Source organism: Pelophylax lessonae (genome assembly GCF_965119305.1).
Source record: "Pelophylax lessonae genome assembly, chromosome: 4".
In the NCBI taxonomy this organism is placed as follows: domain Eukaryota; kingdom Metazoa; phylum Chordata; class Amphibia; order Anura; family Ranidae; genus Pelophylax; species Pelophylax lessonae.
In genome coordinates, this window is record NC_138771.1 from 64,055,944 (window position 1) to 64,071,608 (window position 15,665).

Below are 15,665 nucleotides of genomic sequence, written 5' to 3' on the forward strand. Positions count from 1 at the left end.
CCGATCGCAGAGTGGCCGGCGGCGATCGGGTCCGCCGGTCACACGCGCGGGGGGGTCCGTGACCACGCGGGAGCGGGAGCGCGCCTCCGGCGGCGCGCGCTCGCTCCCTAAACCCTCACAGGCGAGCGACGTAGACCTACGTCACTTTGCCTGTGAGGGGCTGACCGCCGCCGTAGATAGTCGTGCGGCGGTCGGCAAGTGGTTAAATATTCCCAGCATAGGCATGCGCAGGGGGTGTGCCAGGTGTGCCTGGGCACACCCTAATCACCCTGTGTGGCACAGATTCCCCGTTTGGACCTCTGATATTTCACCAAAGCCCCCTAAAAATTGTGAAACAAAAATAAAATAAAATTGTAAAAAGTAATAAAAAATAATATAATAAAAATAAAAAACTACGGACACCGTCAACTCCCATACTGACACCAATCCTTGCCCTACTGACACTGTCAGTATATATACACATGCGCACACACACACACGCTTTGAGGTGTACGCCCTAATGTAATAGACTGTGCACACCTATGATTCCCAGCAGTCTCCTTCTCAATGTGTGTCACGTATCAGGCTTCATCAGGAGAACAAGGAAAGGAAAATTCACAACCCAGGCAGTAATTTATATTTGGAGTGTAATAATTTACTTACGGTTACTTGGGTAACCTAATGGTCCTGGTTGATGACTACAAAGATGTATAAGAGGTATGGTTGCAAGTCAGTGATGTTTACAAGAATTATCAACAAGAGAAATCAAAATAGGTTAAAGGACCCAAAACTTGATATTGCACAATACACATTGGCTTTCCTAATCTGTTTTTTCTAAACTTCCTTTACGTTGTTCCTCAGACAGATGATGATGCATCCCATAATGTGAGAATGGCCATTGGAAATGGTCTACGGACTGATGTCTGGAGTGAGTTTCTGAGGAGGTTTGGAGATGTTCACATGTATGAATTTTATGCAGCTACTGAAGGAAATGTATTATTTATCAACTACACCAATACAGTTGGCGCAGTAGGCAGAGAAAACTTCTTACTCAAGGTAAATAAATAATATATTCATCAATAAAGTGATTGGCATTAGTGGCATTAGGTGTATAATGAAAGATCACCCTAGTCAGGATAGAAAACAAGGCATCGGGAGGTTTTGACGGTGGCAGTTTACAATAAGAACAGAACAAGTGGGTGATCAGAGCCCCACACTACAAGGAGGCCCATAGGGGTGCAAAAAGAAGTTCTGTACTTCATTCTTCTTCATAATAAGTCAGTTTCAGCTTTGCAAGTCTTTAGACTTTTTTTTAGAAGGTAAACATCAGTGGCAGCTTATGCATCTTTCTCTGTAATGGTTTCATTTGAAAGCAGAATAAAGAATGTAATGTGAAAAAAATACTAGTAGTTAGGAATTTATAGTAGAAGAGTGTATATTTGTTTTTTCTGCCATGAAATCTCTTCCTCTACCTACTAGCAGTTTATTGCTAATTGCCCACTGATAGCTACGCATGAGCAACTCCTGTAAAATCCTGGCATCTGTAAGAGCTGCATCATTGCGACAAGATGGAGAATCTACGTTACAAGAGGCAGGGAGGTGATTTCCACCTCGTCCAATCAGAGAACACTTTGCATTCATCAAAAAATTATACAGCATTCTCTGAATCGTGTCCATGCCGAGCAGGCAACCTACTGTGTTCACAATGCAGCAGGGCAGCCGCCCGGTACGGACCCCAGAAGCAAGTGGAGATAATTGAAGTAATAATTGCAGTGATTTCCAGCTTCCAGAGGAATCCCACAGGTATAGTATATGCAGTTACATTGGTCCAAGCTGGACCAATGTAACTGGATACTCTACGAACTACCTACTCTGTGAAAGAGAACTGTGCAGAGCAGTTTTGAACCTGCTGGGTGCATTTTTGCTGTGGGTACGAAATAGTGTGAACCAGGACTTAGATTGTGAGCTTCTTCAGGGGTCAGGGGCTGATGAGATGAATCTATGCTCTCTGTAAAGCATGCTGTAATATACAGTATATATTAGTTGTAGAGTTGTACAAATGGAAGAATGTGTTGCTCAGAGCAGATTCAGGACAAAAGAAGAGTTTTAATATATGCATCATGGTTTAGCTGGTGGTGGGCGCTAATTAGGTGTAAGTAAGAGAAATAGATAATGAGGATTGCTCTGCCTTATTAACTATCAGCATCTGTTTAGGCAGAAATAAGCTGTCTGGAAGCAGTTCCTTAATCGAAAGCTCACTCTCTCAATCAACATTGACTATTTTTAATTCTTATGCTGTTAGCGTTAGTAAAGTATATCATCTTTTTTTTTTTACATTTCTTTGGTTACTTCCTGGTTTCCAGGCCTTGGTCAATGATGTCATATACAGGGCCGGTGCACTCCCACTAGGCAAACTAGGCGACCGCCTAGGGCGCGCTGCCGCCTAGGGGCGCACTGCCGGCACAGCCTCCCAAGACTCCGCTGGATCATCCAGCCTGGATAGACATCATGTGTGCACAGACAGTGTGCTGCTGAATGTTACTGTGTGCAAACTGGAGTGTGACACAGATTGGTTGATGTTTGATGGGACTCGTTCCACCAATCCTTATCGTGAATAGCCAGAGGCTGCCAGCAGTAACAGGAGTCCAGGGCAGGTGCCTGCTATGCAGCGCTTCCAGCCAATGAGGTTCGGCGCGCCTCATGTAATTTCCTCCTCCCGGTCCCACCCACACAACAGAGCGGGCCTAAGTGAGTCAGTCCCTGTTCTTTCCTACATGTAGAGAGAAGAAGGTAAGCACGAAAGAGGAGAGAAGAGATGGGTCAGGGACCAGTGTGATCCCCAATAGTATATCAGCAGCAGATTAGTAATATTATATATATATAATATATATATATATATATATATATATATATATATAATATATATATAAATATATACAAAAGCAGCAGTCATCTTTATTATAATACCAAGAGCAGCAGTCTTTTAATATAATAATATGTATATAATATTATATTAAAAGACTGCTGCTTTTGTATATATTAAATTACTGGTGATATTGATAATATAATATTGGGGATCACACTGGTCCCCATGTTTACTTGGAGACTGAGAGTGACATTGCTAGCAATTTTACTCCTGCCATACAGCTGTAGGAGCCAATAGAAATGCGAATTGCATTTCCATCATTTAAAAGACATGCGGTTGCTAAATGCAACAAATTGCAACAACTAATCGATAATGACAATCATTAACAATCGTTGACATTTTTATCTATTAGTTGTTGCAGTTATATTAATAAAGGTGCCCTTTATTTATATTATTAAGGGGAGGGGGGTGGGTGCAAGTAGCTGGTTTTGCCTAGGGCGCAAAACAGTCTAGCACCGGCCCTGGCCATATACATTACAGGAGGCTTCAGGAGGGAAGGGTTTTTTTTAGCTGACTTCCATCATCCAATCATGTGCAAGTAAAATGCTGTTATTTCAAATTTTCCTTGCATATGATTGGGTATTCTTTGCATAGTGAAGCTTTACCTCATTTAAGAAGCTTTGGAGCAAATGCACTTGCAAAATGCACAGTATTTTAGCCTTTATTAAGTACACCCCATTGACTACCTTTACAACCCTGATGTGTCCAAGTGCCACACACACCTCTGCCACTGTTTAGAATTGGGGATAGTTGTAATAAAAATGTTATTACATAAACAGCGCATACCTGGTAGCAGGAATGGAAGATTAGGGATCTTGTTACCAATAGTCCTGACAAATGTTTGTACGCAGCCTGTGCTGTGGTATAGTGGATTATTGCCACCTCTATGCTGCCTTTTTATGTATAAACCACTTGTGTTACATACATCTATATGTGCAATAAAAAATCTTCATGTGAGTTTAAAGTGCTAAAGTTGTGCTGGTTGCGCTCTTAAATAAAATAATTAACATTTCATAATAAGAAAAAGATGGATAGTCATATGCATACATTGCTATATACTGATCTGTCAATGAAAATACGTATTTACACTGTATCTCATAAATAGATAAAAACCATCTAAAAAACTTTTAAAATAAATAGAAAGTGCTCAGTGCCAAGAGAAAGATGTCCATATGTTTCCAAGAAAATGGTGTTAGTTCAAATGGTGATTCAAATAATAATTCAGTCTTGAATATAATGGTATAGTTCAAAAACCAAAAGTGCATAAGTGATGACACCCTCTGTGCTCCTGTGTGTGAGGCGGGCAATTCAAACTCACCAGATGTTGTTGACCCTCGGTACCATACGGCAGGTTGGTCAAAAGTGCTTTGTGGTGAGTGTCCAGCGGGGTCCCAGCCGTCCGTGCTCGGGTGGTCCTGGATCCTGTTGGTTGTTACCAAAGAATCGCACTCCTCATGGTGTAGTATTAAAAATGTTGCTTTTATTTGTATAAAAAGATTGCCATAAAATCCCAAAAAATGCTTAAAAAATATATATACAACGTTGGTGGTACAGTGCTAGTGGAAAGATATACGGAGCCTGGGTACTGGGAAGCCGTGCGGGACGCCGGTGACGGTTCGCCCGCTCTCTGCACGGGGCTTCCGGGTGTACGTCGGCTTGCCTTCCACGTACCACAGTGAAAGTGCGACGTCTTCCGAAGACGTCGCACTTTGACGACGAAACGCATCAAGTTGAGCCGCACGCAGCCTCGCTTTCTCAGGACCACCCGAGCACGGACGGCTGGGACCCCGCTGGACACTCACCACAAAGCACTTTTGACCCACCTGCCGTATGGTACCGAGGGTCAACAACATCTGGTGAGTTTGAATTGCCCGCCTCACACACAGGAGCACAGAGGGTGTCATCACTTATGCACTTTTGGTTTTTGAACTATACCATTATATTCAAGACTGAATTATTATTTGAATCACCATTTGAACTAACACCATTTTCTTGGAAACATATGGACATCTTTCTCTTGGCACTGAGCACTTTCTATTTATTTTAAAAGTTTTTTAGATGGTTTTTATCTATTTATGAGATACAGTGTAAACACGTATTTTCATTGATAGATCAGTATATAGCAATGTATGCATATGACTATCCATCTTTTTTCTTATTATGAAATGTTAATTATTTTATTTAAGAGCGCAACCAGCACAACTTTAGCACTTTAAACTCACATGAAGATTTTTTATTGCACATATAGATGTATGTAACACAAGTGGTTTATACATAAAAAGGCAGCATATAGGTGGCAATAATCCACCATACCACAGCACAGGCTGCGTACAAACATTTGTCAGGACTATTGGCAACAAGATCCCTAATCTTCCATTCCTGCTACCAGGTATGCGCTGTTGATGTAATAACATTTTTATTACAACTATCCCCATATCTGTTACCCCAAAAGGTCTATCACAGCAGCTACCTTTATATACATATATACTGTTACATATATATATATATATTTTTTCTTAAATATCCATTGGCGCGAGTGTTTTCTCTATTCACACTGTTTAGAATTGTATAGCCTGCATCTGCTGCACACCAGTGTGATGTTAAAGCCACTGGAATTTCCCTCTGATTGTGAATTCTGCAGTCAAAATGGCCAAATTAGCTCATGAAAGTATACTTTGGATGTATAATTTAAATGACTGTTCTCCCTGTAGTACAGCATATCAAACTCCAAAAAACAGTGCCCTGGATTGAGTATAAAAAATGACACACCCTGGTAATTATCATCAGTTCCTGGAATACTATGCTGCAAAATGACATAAGGAAGATATGGCAGGTAATAATTATAATAACAGCCACTTCAGTAAATAGCTACTTTATGGCCAGGTATGGCCATACGCAGAATTAGGTCCAAAAGCACAGACCCACATTAACTGATATGGTAAGGCATTGTCATCTAGTAGTCAGCATGTGCCACAAAGGTGTATTCAGGTAAAATTCCCATAAGAAGCACACTTACGGTTTAGCAGTCCTTCAAGTCTGCTGAGTATACAGTAAGTCCCAACAATGCAGGTATTTCTAATCCCGTAGTCCCAGTGTACTTGGGTGCCCTACATTATTTGTAATATTATCAGTAGTAGACATTACAGGACTGTGCACAGCAGCAAATATCCCATCATAATCCACAGGAATTGGTATCTTTAAAGCAATTTTTACCAGCTTGGCCCAATGGAAATATGTATGTGCCATACCTGGCCATTCTCCTTGTGTAAACTGGAAATCACTGACGTAAATACCGCTATGCCAGTCATCTCCATTAGCTTCTGGGTCCCATGCCGAGTGGCTGCCCTGCTGCTTACTGAGCACCGAAGGTTAACCACTCAGCATGGGCGTCATTAAAAGAACACCTTGCATTTTCTCAGTGAATGAAAAGTGTTCTATGATTTGGCAAGGTGGAGATTGTGATGCTGTCAACTCACTTTTCCACCTCATCCAATCAGAGAATGTTTTGCATTCACTGAGAAAATGCAAAGTGTTCCATGAATGGCGCTCGTGCTGAGCAATCGACCCCCTATGTTCACAATGCAGCAGGCAATGGTGCAGGCAGTGGTGGAGGTGGGGGGAGGGGATGAGGTGAGCGTTTGGTGGAGCAGAAACTGCAGGCAAGTGGCATACAGTTATAAAAATGTATGCAAAGAAATGAGGTGCGGGGGGGGGGGGGTTAAAACAGGGGTTTGAGGTTTGACACCTTGGGGAATATTGTAGATGGCAATAGTAATAATTAGTCCATATGCATACAGTAAGTCCATAGATTCTGAATGGTTCCACTGTGCAGCACTTAGAAAATAGGCAGCCAGCCATCAGAGTAGGAAATGGTTCTGTGGGTGAAGAGGATGGGAGAGAAGCAGCGCCAATCTAAGTGCAGTATGTATAGCAAAAAAAGAACATTTATTTAGTTTTGCACTTACAAGATGAGATCGGGTAAATGGCATGTAAAAGAGACCAGGCAGTGACGTCCCTCTGAATGGAGAGCTGGGTTCTGCGGTGTCCCACTTTGTGTTCTGTTGAGTAGTGCAGATCGTAAGATAATGCCTCTGACGATCTGAGCATGCGCGGTAGTGACGTCATGCCAGCTGATCAGCTGGCGTGACGTAAATACTGTGCATGAGCATATCGTTGGAGGCATTATTCAACGATCAGCAAAGCATGTGCACAGAGCTCTCAGTGTAGACGCTAGCACTGCACCACTCGGAAGGAGTGACCCAACCAATTATCCTCCAGGGGGATCTACCCTCTTTCTTCTCCCACTACACTGCACTGCCCGGCAGGGGGGACAGATCCAATCTTTTACAAATAAATATCTGAACAGTATGGCGTGCATTTGTATTCAGCCCCCCTGAGTCAATACTTTGTAGAACCACATTTTTGCTGCAAAACAGCTGCAAGTCTTTTTGGGGATGTCTCTACCAGCTTTGCACATCTACAGAGTGAAATGTTTGCCCATTCTTCTTTGCAAAATGACTCAAGCTCTGTCAGCTTGAAAGGAGAGCATCTGTGAACAGCAATTTTCAAGTCTTGCAACAGATTCTCAATAAGATTTAGGTCTGGACTTCGACTGGGCCATTCTAACACATGAATATGCTTTAATCTAAACCATTCAATTATAGCTCTTGATGTATGTTTAGGGTCGTTGTCCTGCTGAAAGATGGACCTCTCAAATCTTTTGCAGACTCTAATAGGTTTTCTTCTAAGATTGCCCTGTATTTTGCTCCATCCATCTTCCCATCAACTCTGACCAGCTTCCCTTTCCCTGCTGAAGAAAAGCATCCCTACAACATGATGCTGCCACCACCATGTTTCGCAGTAGGGATGGTGTGTTCAGGGTTATGTGCAGTGTTAGTTTTCTGCCATAAATAGCGTTTTGCTTTTAGAACAAAAATTTAAAATTTGGTCTCATCTGACCAAAGCACCTTCTTCCACATGTTTGCCATGTCCCCCCACATGGCTTCTTACAAACTGCAAATTTTTATGGCTTTCTTTCAACAATGGCTTTCTTCTTGACATTCTTCTATAAAGGCCAGGTTTGTGGAGAGCACGACTAATAGTTGTCCTGTGGACAGATTCTCCCACCTGAGCTGTGGATCTCTGCATCTCCTCCAGAGTTACCATGGGACCCTTGGCTGCTCCTCTGATTAATGCTCTCCTTGCCCGGCCTGTCAGTTTAGGTGGACAGTCATGTCCTGGTAGGTTTGCAGTTGTGTCATACTCTTTCCATTTTCAAATGACGGATTGAACAGTGCTCCCTGAGATGTTCAAAGCTTGGGATAATTTTTTATAACCTAACCCTACTTTAAATTTCTCCACAACTTTATACCTGATCTGTCTGGTGTGTTACAACAACAAGAGAAGGGTGCACCAACCTTGTACATTACCACTAAAAAAGTTTATTAAAATCCAAAAAGGTAGCATACATTATACTCACAAACTTAAGATATATATATATACACGCATGTAGGAAATAGGGACCAATCGCCTCCAGGACACTTCTATGCTGCTGGATGGCGTGATGGCATCCGCAATGACCTGGTTGATGCGTTTCAAGGGAGAACCCTCTTCTTCAGAGCCAAAAATGCCACTGACCCACCATCAATTCCCAGAATGTTATATAGCCGGTCTACACCGCCCACATTGCCCCGCTCCACCACACAAGGAGCAAAGGTAAGGAATGTGTGTCAACAATTTGGGGTATGTATACCCCAGTGTGCAATATCCACGCGATAGACTGCCCCTCAGTGTCAGCTATTGCCACTTAACGTGAATACCAGCCACAAGCATCTGTGAGTGGTGATAGTGACAGTGACACAACAATGATGAGAAAAAGAAATGTAAATACTACAATATATGTATAAAAAGTATAATGATGATAAAAATATTAAATAACACTAGAGACCTAAGGATCAGAGACAGGCATTAGAATTCTTTAATTATACCAACAGATAAACACAATGCCCCAGACTCATAAGCAGCCTCCAATGAGGTAATGGAAATGATGCACATAAACTGAAATGTACAATAACAATAATATATGCCCTCCTTACAATGTATACTAAATGCATAGACACATAAATGTGTATAGAGAATGAACTCCCACCTTTATTTTGGTAAGAGCTGTGTGGGATGGTAGGTGATGCCCCCAGGGAGGGGGAATGTTCCATGGGTGTACCCTTAGCACCCCAAGTCGCATATAGCAGGCTTGAAATGCACGCTTTGCTTGTGCACCCGGAAGTGCGGGACGTCTTGCGTTCCAAGGCCCTATGAGTCACTTCTGGGTGTACAGCGACGTCACTGCCGGTTCCACCCGAAGACACCTGCATAGCGAGTGATGACCCCAGCGGCCTACAGGTGTCTCCAACGGCCACCCAAGCCAGCCTCCATCCATCCCAACCACAAGGGTCTCTCGCCCCCCCTGTGGTTGGGGTGGATGGAGGCTGGCTTGGGAGGCCGGTGGAGTAATTAGTATTCAGAAAAAATAAAAGTTAAAGGGATGGGTGGGTGGGGTAACATGAAAGGTAACGTCGACGAGATGAGTGGGTTGAGTGCAGGTATTTATGGAGCAAGACTCCTCCTACAAATTTAGGTTGCCCTCCTATTTACATTTTTTATTGTAACATGACAATGTGTGTAAAATTTCAAGGGGTATGAATACTTATTCAAGGCACTGTATGCATGTGGGATAGGGATCTTAGACTGTAAGTTTCTTGAAAAACAGGGACTGACATAAGTGTAATTTGTCAGCAATATATTTTAAAAATCTGTAATAAATAATAATAATATATAATAAACTGCATGTCTCAGCACAAGCTGTAAACTCGTGTAATTATATGATGCCCATCCCTTGCCTTCATTTACTTCTGAATGCTAACCTATCTCCTTTGTTTCCACAGAAAGCACTTCCATTTGAATTTATTAAATATGACATTGAAAAGGATGAGCCTGTCCGAGATGCCAAAGGTCGCTGTGTCAAGGCCAAGAGAGGTGTGTAATGAATGGATTATGGGTTCTACATTAACTACCTGTCACCTGCCCACAGTAATTTTACTGCAGGTGAGCAGCACAGCCCCACCTGACAATGGACTGGTATGTCACCAGGGATTTCCAGGTTTGCCGGCATGCCAATGATTTATGGCTTTGACCTGTTGATTGGCAGTGTCCAATCACAGCACAGAGCCCTGTGTTTACAATCATTCAGGGCTCTGTACACTGATCAGCTCTCTGGCTGTTTCTGCAAGGAGAAAAACAGCCAGATAGTAAAAGAAAAGCAGCACACATTACACATTGTTAGGCACACAGCTTGATTGCCCCTAGATGTTACCCCTTCTAAGCCAGTGTCATTAGTACAGTGACAGTGTAGAATATTATCACTGTATTAATGTCACTAGCGATGTCAGTGTCAGTTAGTGACCCTCCCAGATAGTGTCTGTTAGTGTCAGATTGGTCGCCACCAGTGGCGGCCCGTCCATTGGGAGCGCAGGGGAGCCGCCCCCCCATCCATGCATCCGGCCCCCTAATCTACATGCAGAGCACCGGATGCATTGATTTCAATAGGGTTTTTTTTTTGTTTATATCGGTATAACCTCGCGCTTATGGTATTGTGCAAAAAAATATATATAAAGAAAGTGACTGTGCTTTTAAATAGCTGCTTGCTGCAAATTAAAGTGCTAGTGCCTTTAAATCATAGTAAACCAAATATTGCTGCGCTGCTAATAAATTAAATAAATAGACATATATATATAGATAAAACATAGATATCACTGTGTAACCTTGTGCAAAATATATATTGTGCAAAATATCGCAATATCACACAATAAATATATATTCAAACTTCATAAATGTTTTTTTTTTTTAACCACCTGATTAGAGCCAGGGGCTCTAATAGGCTTCATAAAAGGGTGGGCTTGGGGTGCAGAGCACTGTGCCCTGAGCCCACCCAGTTGTATGACAATAGCGAATGAATATTCGCTATTATCACACTGATTCTCCTCCCAGCCAATCAGGAAGGAGGTCGTGAGACCCCTTTCCTGATTGGCTGAAAAGAGAAGCGATTTTACTGGCCATTGGCCAGGAAGAGGGAGGAGACGCACATCGCCAGAGGAGGTAAGAATTCTGGCTGTCCCGCTGGGTGGGGGGGTGGTATATTTGCCGACCGTCCATCCCGTTGGGGGAGGGGGTGTATTTGCCTGCTAGCCGTCCCACCAGGGGGGTGGCAGATTTGCTGCCCTCCCCCCAAATTATCATGCTCCAGCTGCCACTGCCCACCACACTATCATAGTCACATTATAAGTCGCTGATCACCACCATTACAGTATAGCGTCTATAACTGTCTAAATTCCAGTACCAATACCGCAGTTTGTAGGCGCTATAACTTTCACAAAAAACAATTATTATACACTTATTGGGATTTCTTTTTTACATGCAGAATATATTTTTGCCTAAATTTATGAAGACATTCGATTTTTTTTTCTTAATTCAATATGTTTTATAACAGAAAGTAAATAATATTGTGGGGTTTTTTTTTCAAAATTTTCATTTTTTTTTCGCTTGTATTGAAAAAAAAAAAAAAAAAAAAGTGGAGATACCACCAAAAGAAAGCTCTATTTGTGTGAAAAAATTGTAAAAATGTAATTTGCATATAGTGTTGCTCAATCACCAGTTAAAGTAGCGCAGTGCTGAATAGCTAAAAATGCACTGGTCATGAAGGGGATTTCCAGGGGTCAATTGGGTAAATGTATTCAGATATGAGAGATGCCAATGAGTGCAGCTCTGTGAACATTAATACAGCTTTAATTGTATTTTTTGACATGCAAGCAGTATATAAGTACATTTGGCTTGGCATCTTCCTGTACAGCAGAGCTTAGACTGAGAGAGGAAAAATGCAGCATTCACCATCCGGTCACATGGCAGGGATGGAGAGGAGACATGTAAGTGAAAGTGAATTTGCAGCAGAGAAAGTTAAGCCCCCTGTCTGTGTTTGTATTATTACATCACTTTCAGGGATTTGCAGTTTAAACTACACCAATCATAATTATAAGTAATATGGGGGTTGCCGTTGCTGACTTCTTTCTGAAAATGCTGGTTGCCAGGCTTGTAGTGAATTACAAACTGGGAAAACGCATGTAGCAAATAAAAGCTAAGAAATATCAGAATTCTACTGGGTTAGTGTTAAAACCAATAAATGACTCTAATACTGAAGCCATTGCATCAACCTGGCAGCCAGGAAAACTAGCTGTTTCAGAAGGTCTTCAATGGTAGCTTCCATATTTATTTATGACAGATGTACTGTAATCACAATCCATTACCAATTACCTTTGTATGTCTGCCTGACTCAAATTGTCTTTCCTCTCCTAGGCCAGCCTGGGCTTCTGGTCAGTAAGATTACCTCCCTGTCTCCATTTGGAGGCTATGCTGGAGACAAGGCTCATACGGAGAAGAAGATTCTTAATGACGTGTTTCGGAAGGGAGATGTGTATTTTAATAGTGGGGATATTTTAATGGTTGACCAGCAGAAATTTATTTATTTCCACGATAGAGTTGGAGACACATTTAGGTGAGTTAACAAAATAAGAATATTATTTATCAGTTTTGAAATTGACGTGGAACTTTTTTAGAACTTCAGTGATCCCTAAGGTCGGCTATGGACACAAGGAGAGCCATGCAAAGCCTTACTTTCTTCTAGACTTGGAGTCTACAAACTGCAGGGCACAGGCCAAATCTGGCCCTCTATCGGATTGCTTCCAGCCTGCTGCTGAGAGTAGTTTCCCCCTACTGCATTGTAAAGATCTTCCCTTCAGTTGGTTGCTAGGACAGTCAGCATCCTAGCAACCAACAACATGCTTGCCCCGGCAGGAGAATGGAACTTTCTTTGTCTATGGTGAAACTATCAGCGCTGCTCTAGTGACCAAATAAAAAAAAAAAAAAATATATATATATATATATATATACGGTATATATATTAAAAAAGAATAGCGCACACATGCAAAAGAAATGACTATCAGAGGCGTAACTAGAACCTTCAGGGCCCCGGTGCAGGAAACCATGAAGGGCCCCCTGGACCCCTGGCCGGGGCCCTTCCCTTCAAGCCTGGGACTCTTCCCACTGATCCTGGGGCCCTTTACTCTCGTTGCGGGACCCTTTCACAAGTTCTGCAGTGGGCCACCTTCCTACGATGTTGGGGCCTCCCCACAGTGGCGGAATGCCAGGGCCCGGTTGCAAGTGTGACCTTTACGATCCTGGAAGTTCACCCACTGGTGTCAGTTGTTTTTATTTTTTTGGTATTTTAATTGTATTTATTTTTTATCATTTTATTTTATTTTTTTTTACAATGTCACTGACTATGACTCTGTCCATTCAGAAAAGGAAGGAGCTGGCTGGTAAATTACCTATTTACCGACCCCTTCCTGGTTCTCTATTGTGACACATCCCCTGCAGCAGCCGGCAGGAGAGGGTAGGGAGCACAGTAGGGGGGGGAAACTCAGTAGGGGGGGAAGCACAGTAGGGGGGGGGGGACCAGGGGAGCACACAGGGGCCCAGAGACAGCAGAACACAAGTGAACTGGATGGATAGGAGGAGGGGCGGGGGCAGCATACAGAGGAACCAATCTCCTCCATTTTCCCCCTGCAGCTACAGGAGGAAAAAGGAGGGCAGTGATTTCTCTACATGCGGCCCCTGCTGCCCCTCCTATCCAGGTGTACAGGGGAGCCGCACAGGGCCCCCTGGAGCATGGGGCCTGGTTGCGACCGCAACCCCTGCAACCCCTGTAGTTACGCCCCTGATGACTATCAAATATGGAGACAATCCATAAATAAAAATGGGGATTTAGTCCCACCATATGGCCATATCGTGCTCAAGCCCACCACTGCGTCAAAGTACCCCATTATCAGTGGGTCCTACACTATCCATAAAAAATATATATATAATATGTATGTAAATGACAAATCTTCAATGTGCATTAACAATACTATATAATACAATTACTATATAATAATACATAATAAATTAAAGTGCCGGTGCTATATCACTGAACTGAAGTGCAAAAACATGAAGCAACTGAAAAAAGTCTTTTGGATTTGGTCAGATAAAGTCCTTATGCATAAAGTGCTTGTGCTCTTAAACAGCTGAAAATAGATGTTCCTTGTAAAAGTACTCGTGCTTAAATACCTAATAGTGCAGACCACTCTGTGCTCCCCTCTTGTGTCCCCACTCACCAAACAATGGGGAGAACAAACGTATATTCAGAGACTTTGCTTTGCCACTTGGTGGATGCTGGAACAAGAACTTCTCCAAGGTTCTCCCAGTGGACTCAGACAGTGGGAAATGGCTTTATCTGCTGTAATTCCTTGACTCTCCGGTACCCAAATATAATCAAAGAAGAGCCTCATTAGCGTAAAACCGTTTATTAAGGATAAAAAGCAAAAGTAATACAGTTACATCTGATGATAGTAATGGGCTTAGCCGTATATTGGGAGAGCGGCGTCTCGGCGTGCGGTTCACCACTATACCGGAAATGACGTTGGTGCATTCCACCGAACAGAAGTGACATCTGACGCTAGATTCCTGCTTGACGCGTTTCGCCCCTCCTACTGGGCGTCATCTAAAGCTGGCTAGCTATTTTCAGCTGTTTAAGAGCACAAGCACTTTATGCATAATGACTTTATCTAATCAAATGAAATCAATGAAGGCGGCGCGCGCTCACCCCCTAGCTCTTCCCAGGCAGATGACGTTTATTAACGTGATTCTGCCTGGGCCTGCCAGTTTGCTGACGTAAATGTACAGTGACTGGTCAGCAAGTGGTTAATGAAGAAATTTGATTTTTTACTTTTACTTTTTTAATTGGATATGTTTTATAGCAGAAAGTAAAAAATATTGTTTTGTTTTTTTTTCAAAATTGTCGGTCTTTTTTTGTTTATAGCGCAAAAAATAAAAACCGCAAAAGTAATCAAATGCCTCCAACAGAAAGCTCTATTTGTGGGAAAAAAAGACATACATTTTTTTTTTAGGTACAGTGTGGCACAACCGCACAATTGTCAGTTAATGTAACGCAGTGCAATATCGCAAAAAAAATGGCCTGATCATGAAAGGGGTAAAACCTTACAGAGGTCAAGTGGTTAAAGAGATTTTCATTTTTTTTTCAGCCTGCTATATCTGAAAGCTAAATTAAAGGGGCCCTCAAGAGTTACCCTATTACAAATAAAGAATCTGCCACTCTAGGCCTGGCCAGAAAAAAAAAACCCAGCTGCCATTTTAGGTATTAGAAGAAAATAACTCCTCTGCCTCTCTAGGCCTGGGTAGAAATGAACCCATCTGCCATGCTAGGTGTAGGAATAAAATAAACTCATCATCTACTCTAGGTGTGGGTAGAAAATGAACTGGTTGAGCAAAGAAACCAAACTTTGTCTTCTTCAAATAAATTTTTTTCAAGCCTGCCATCTATAAAAGCTAAACTAAAGGAGCCCTCAAGAGTTTCCCTGTTACAAATAGAGAATGTAATCACTAGTTTGATCTAGTGTGGCAGAGCATTGCCCTGCCAGGGTCTAGAAAGAGGTTGTGACCCAGAATTCTCAACCAGATAGGTTGAGGGGCTCCAGGGAGCTTGTGAACTGAGGAGGAAACTGGCTTTTCAGATTCCTCAGTGCTTACTAACCACTTTACCACCGGAGGATTTTGCTGTCTTACGTCCAGGCCACTTTTTGCAATTCGGCACTGTGCG

The 15,665-nt window shown here is 42.4% G+C and overlaps 1 protein-coding gene across 1 annotated transcript in view; it reads left to right on the forward strand.

The window, feature by feature from the left end:
- Window positions 1-15,665, forward strand: part of SLC27A2 (solute carrier family 27 member 2) — a 79,828-nt gene that overhangs the window by 51,013 nt on the left and 13,150 nt on the right. Inside the window, exons 5-7 of the mRNA XM_082256260.1 lie at window positions 841-1,035; window positions 9,847-9,937; window positions 12,308-12,506. Coding sequence (XP_082112386.1) covers window positions 841-1,035; window positions 9,847-9,937; window positions 12,308-12,506 — 485 coding nt within the window. The remainder of the gene's footprint in view (window positions 1-840; window positions 1,036-9,846; window positions 9,938-12,307; window positions 12,507-15,665) is intronic.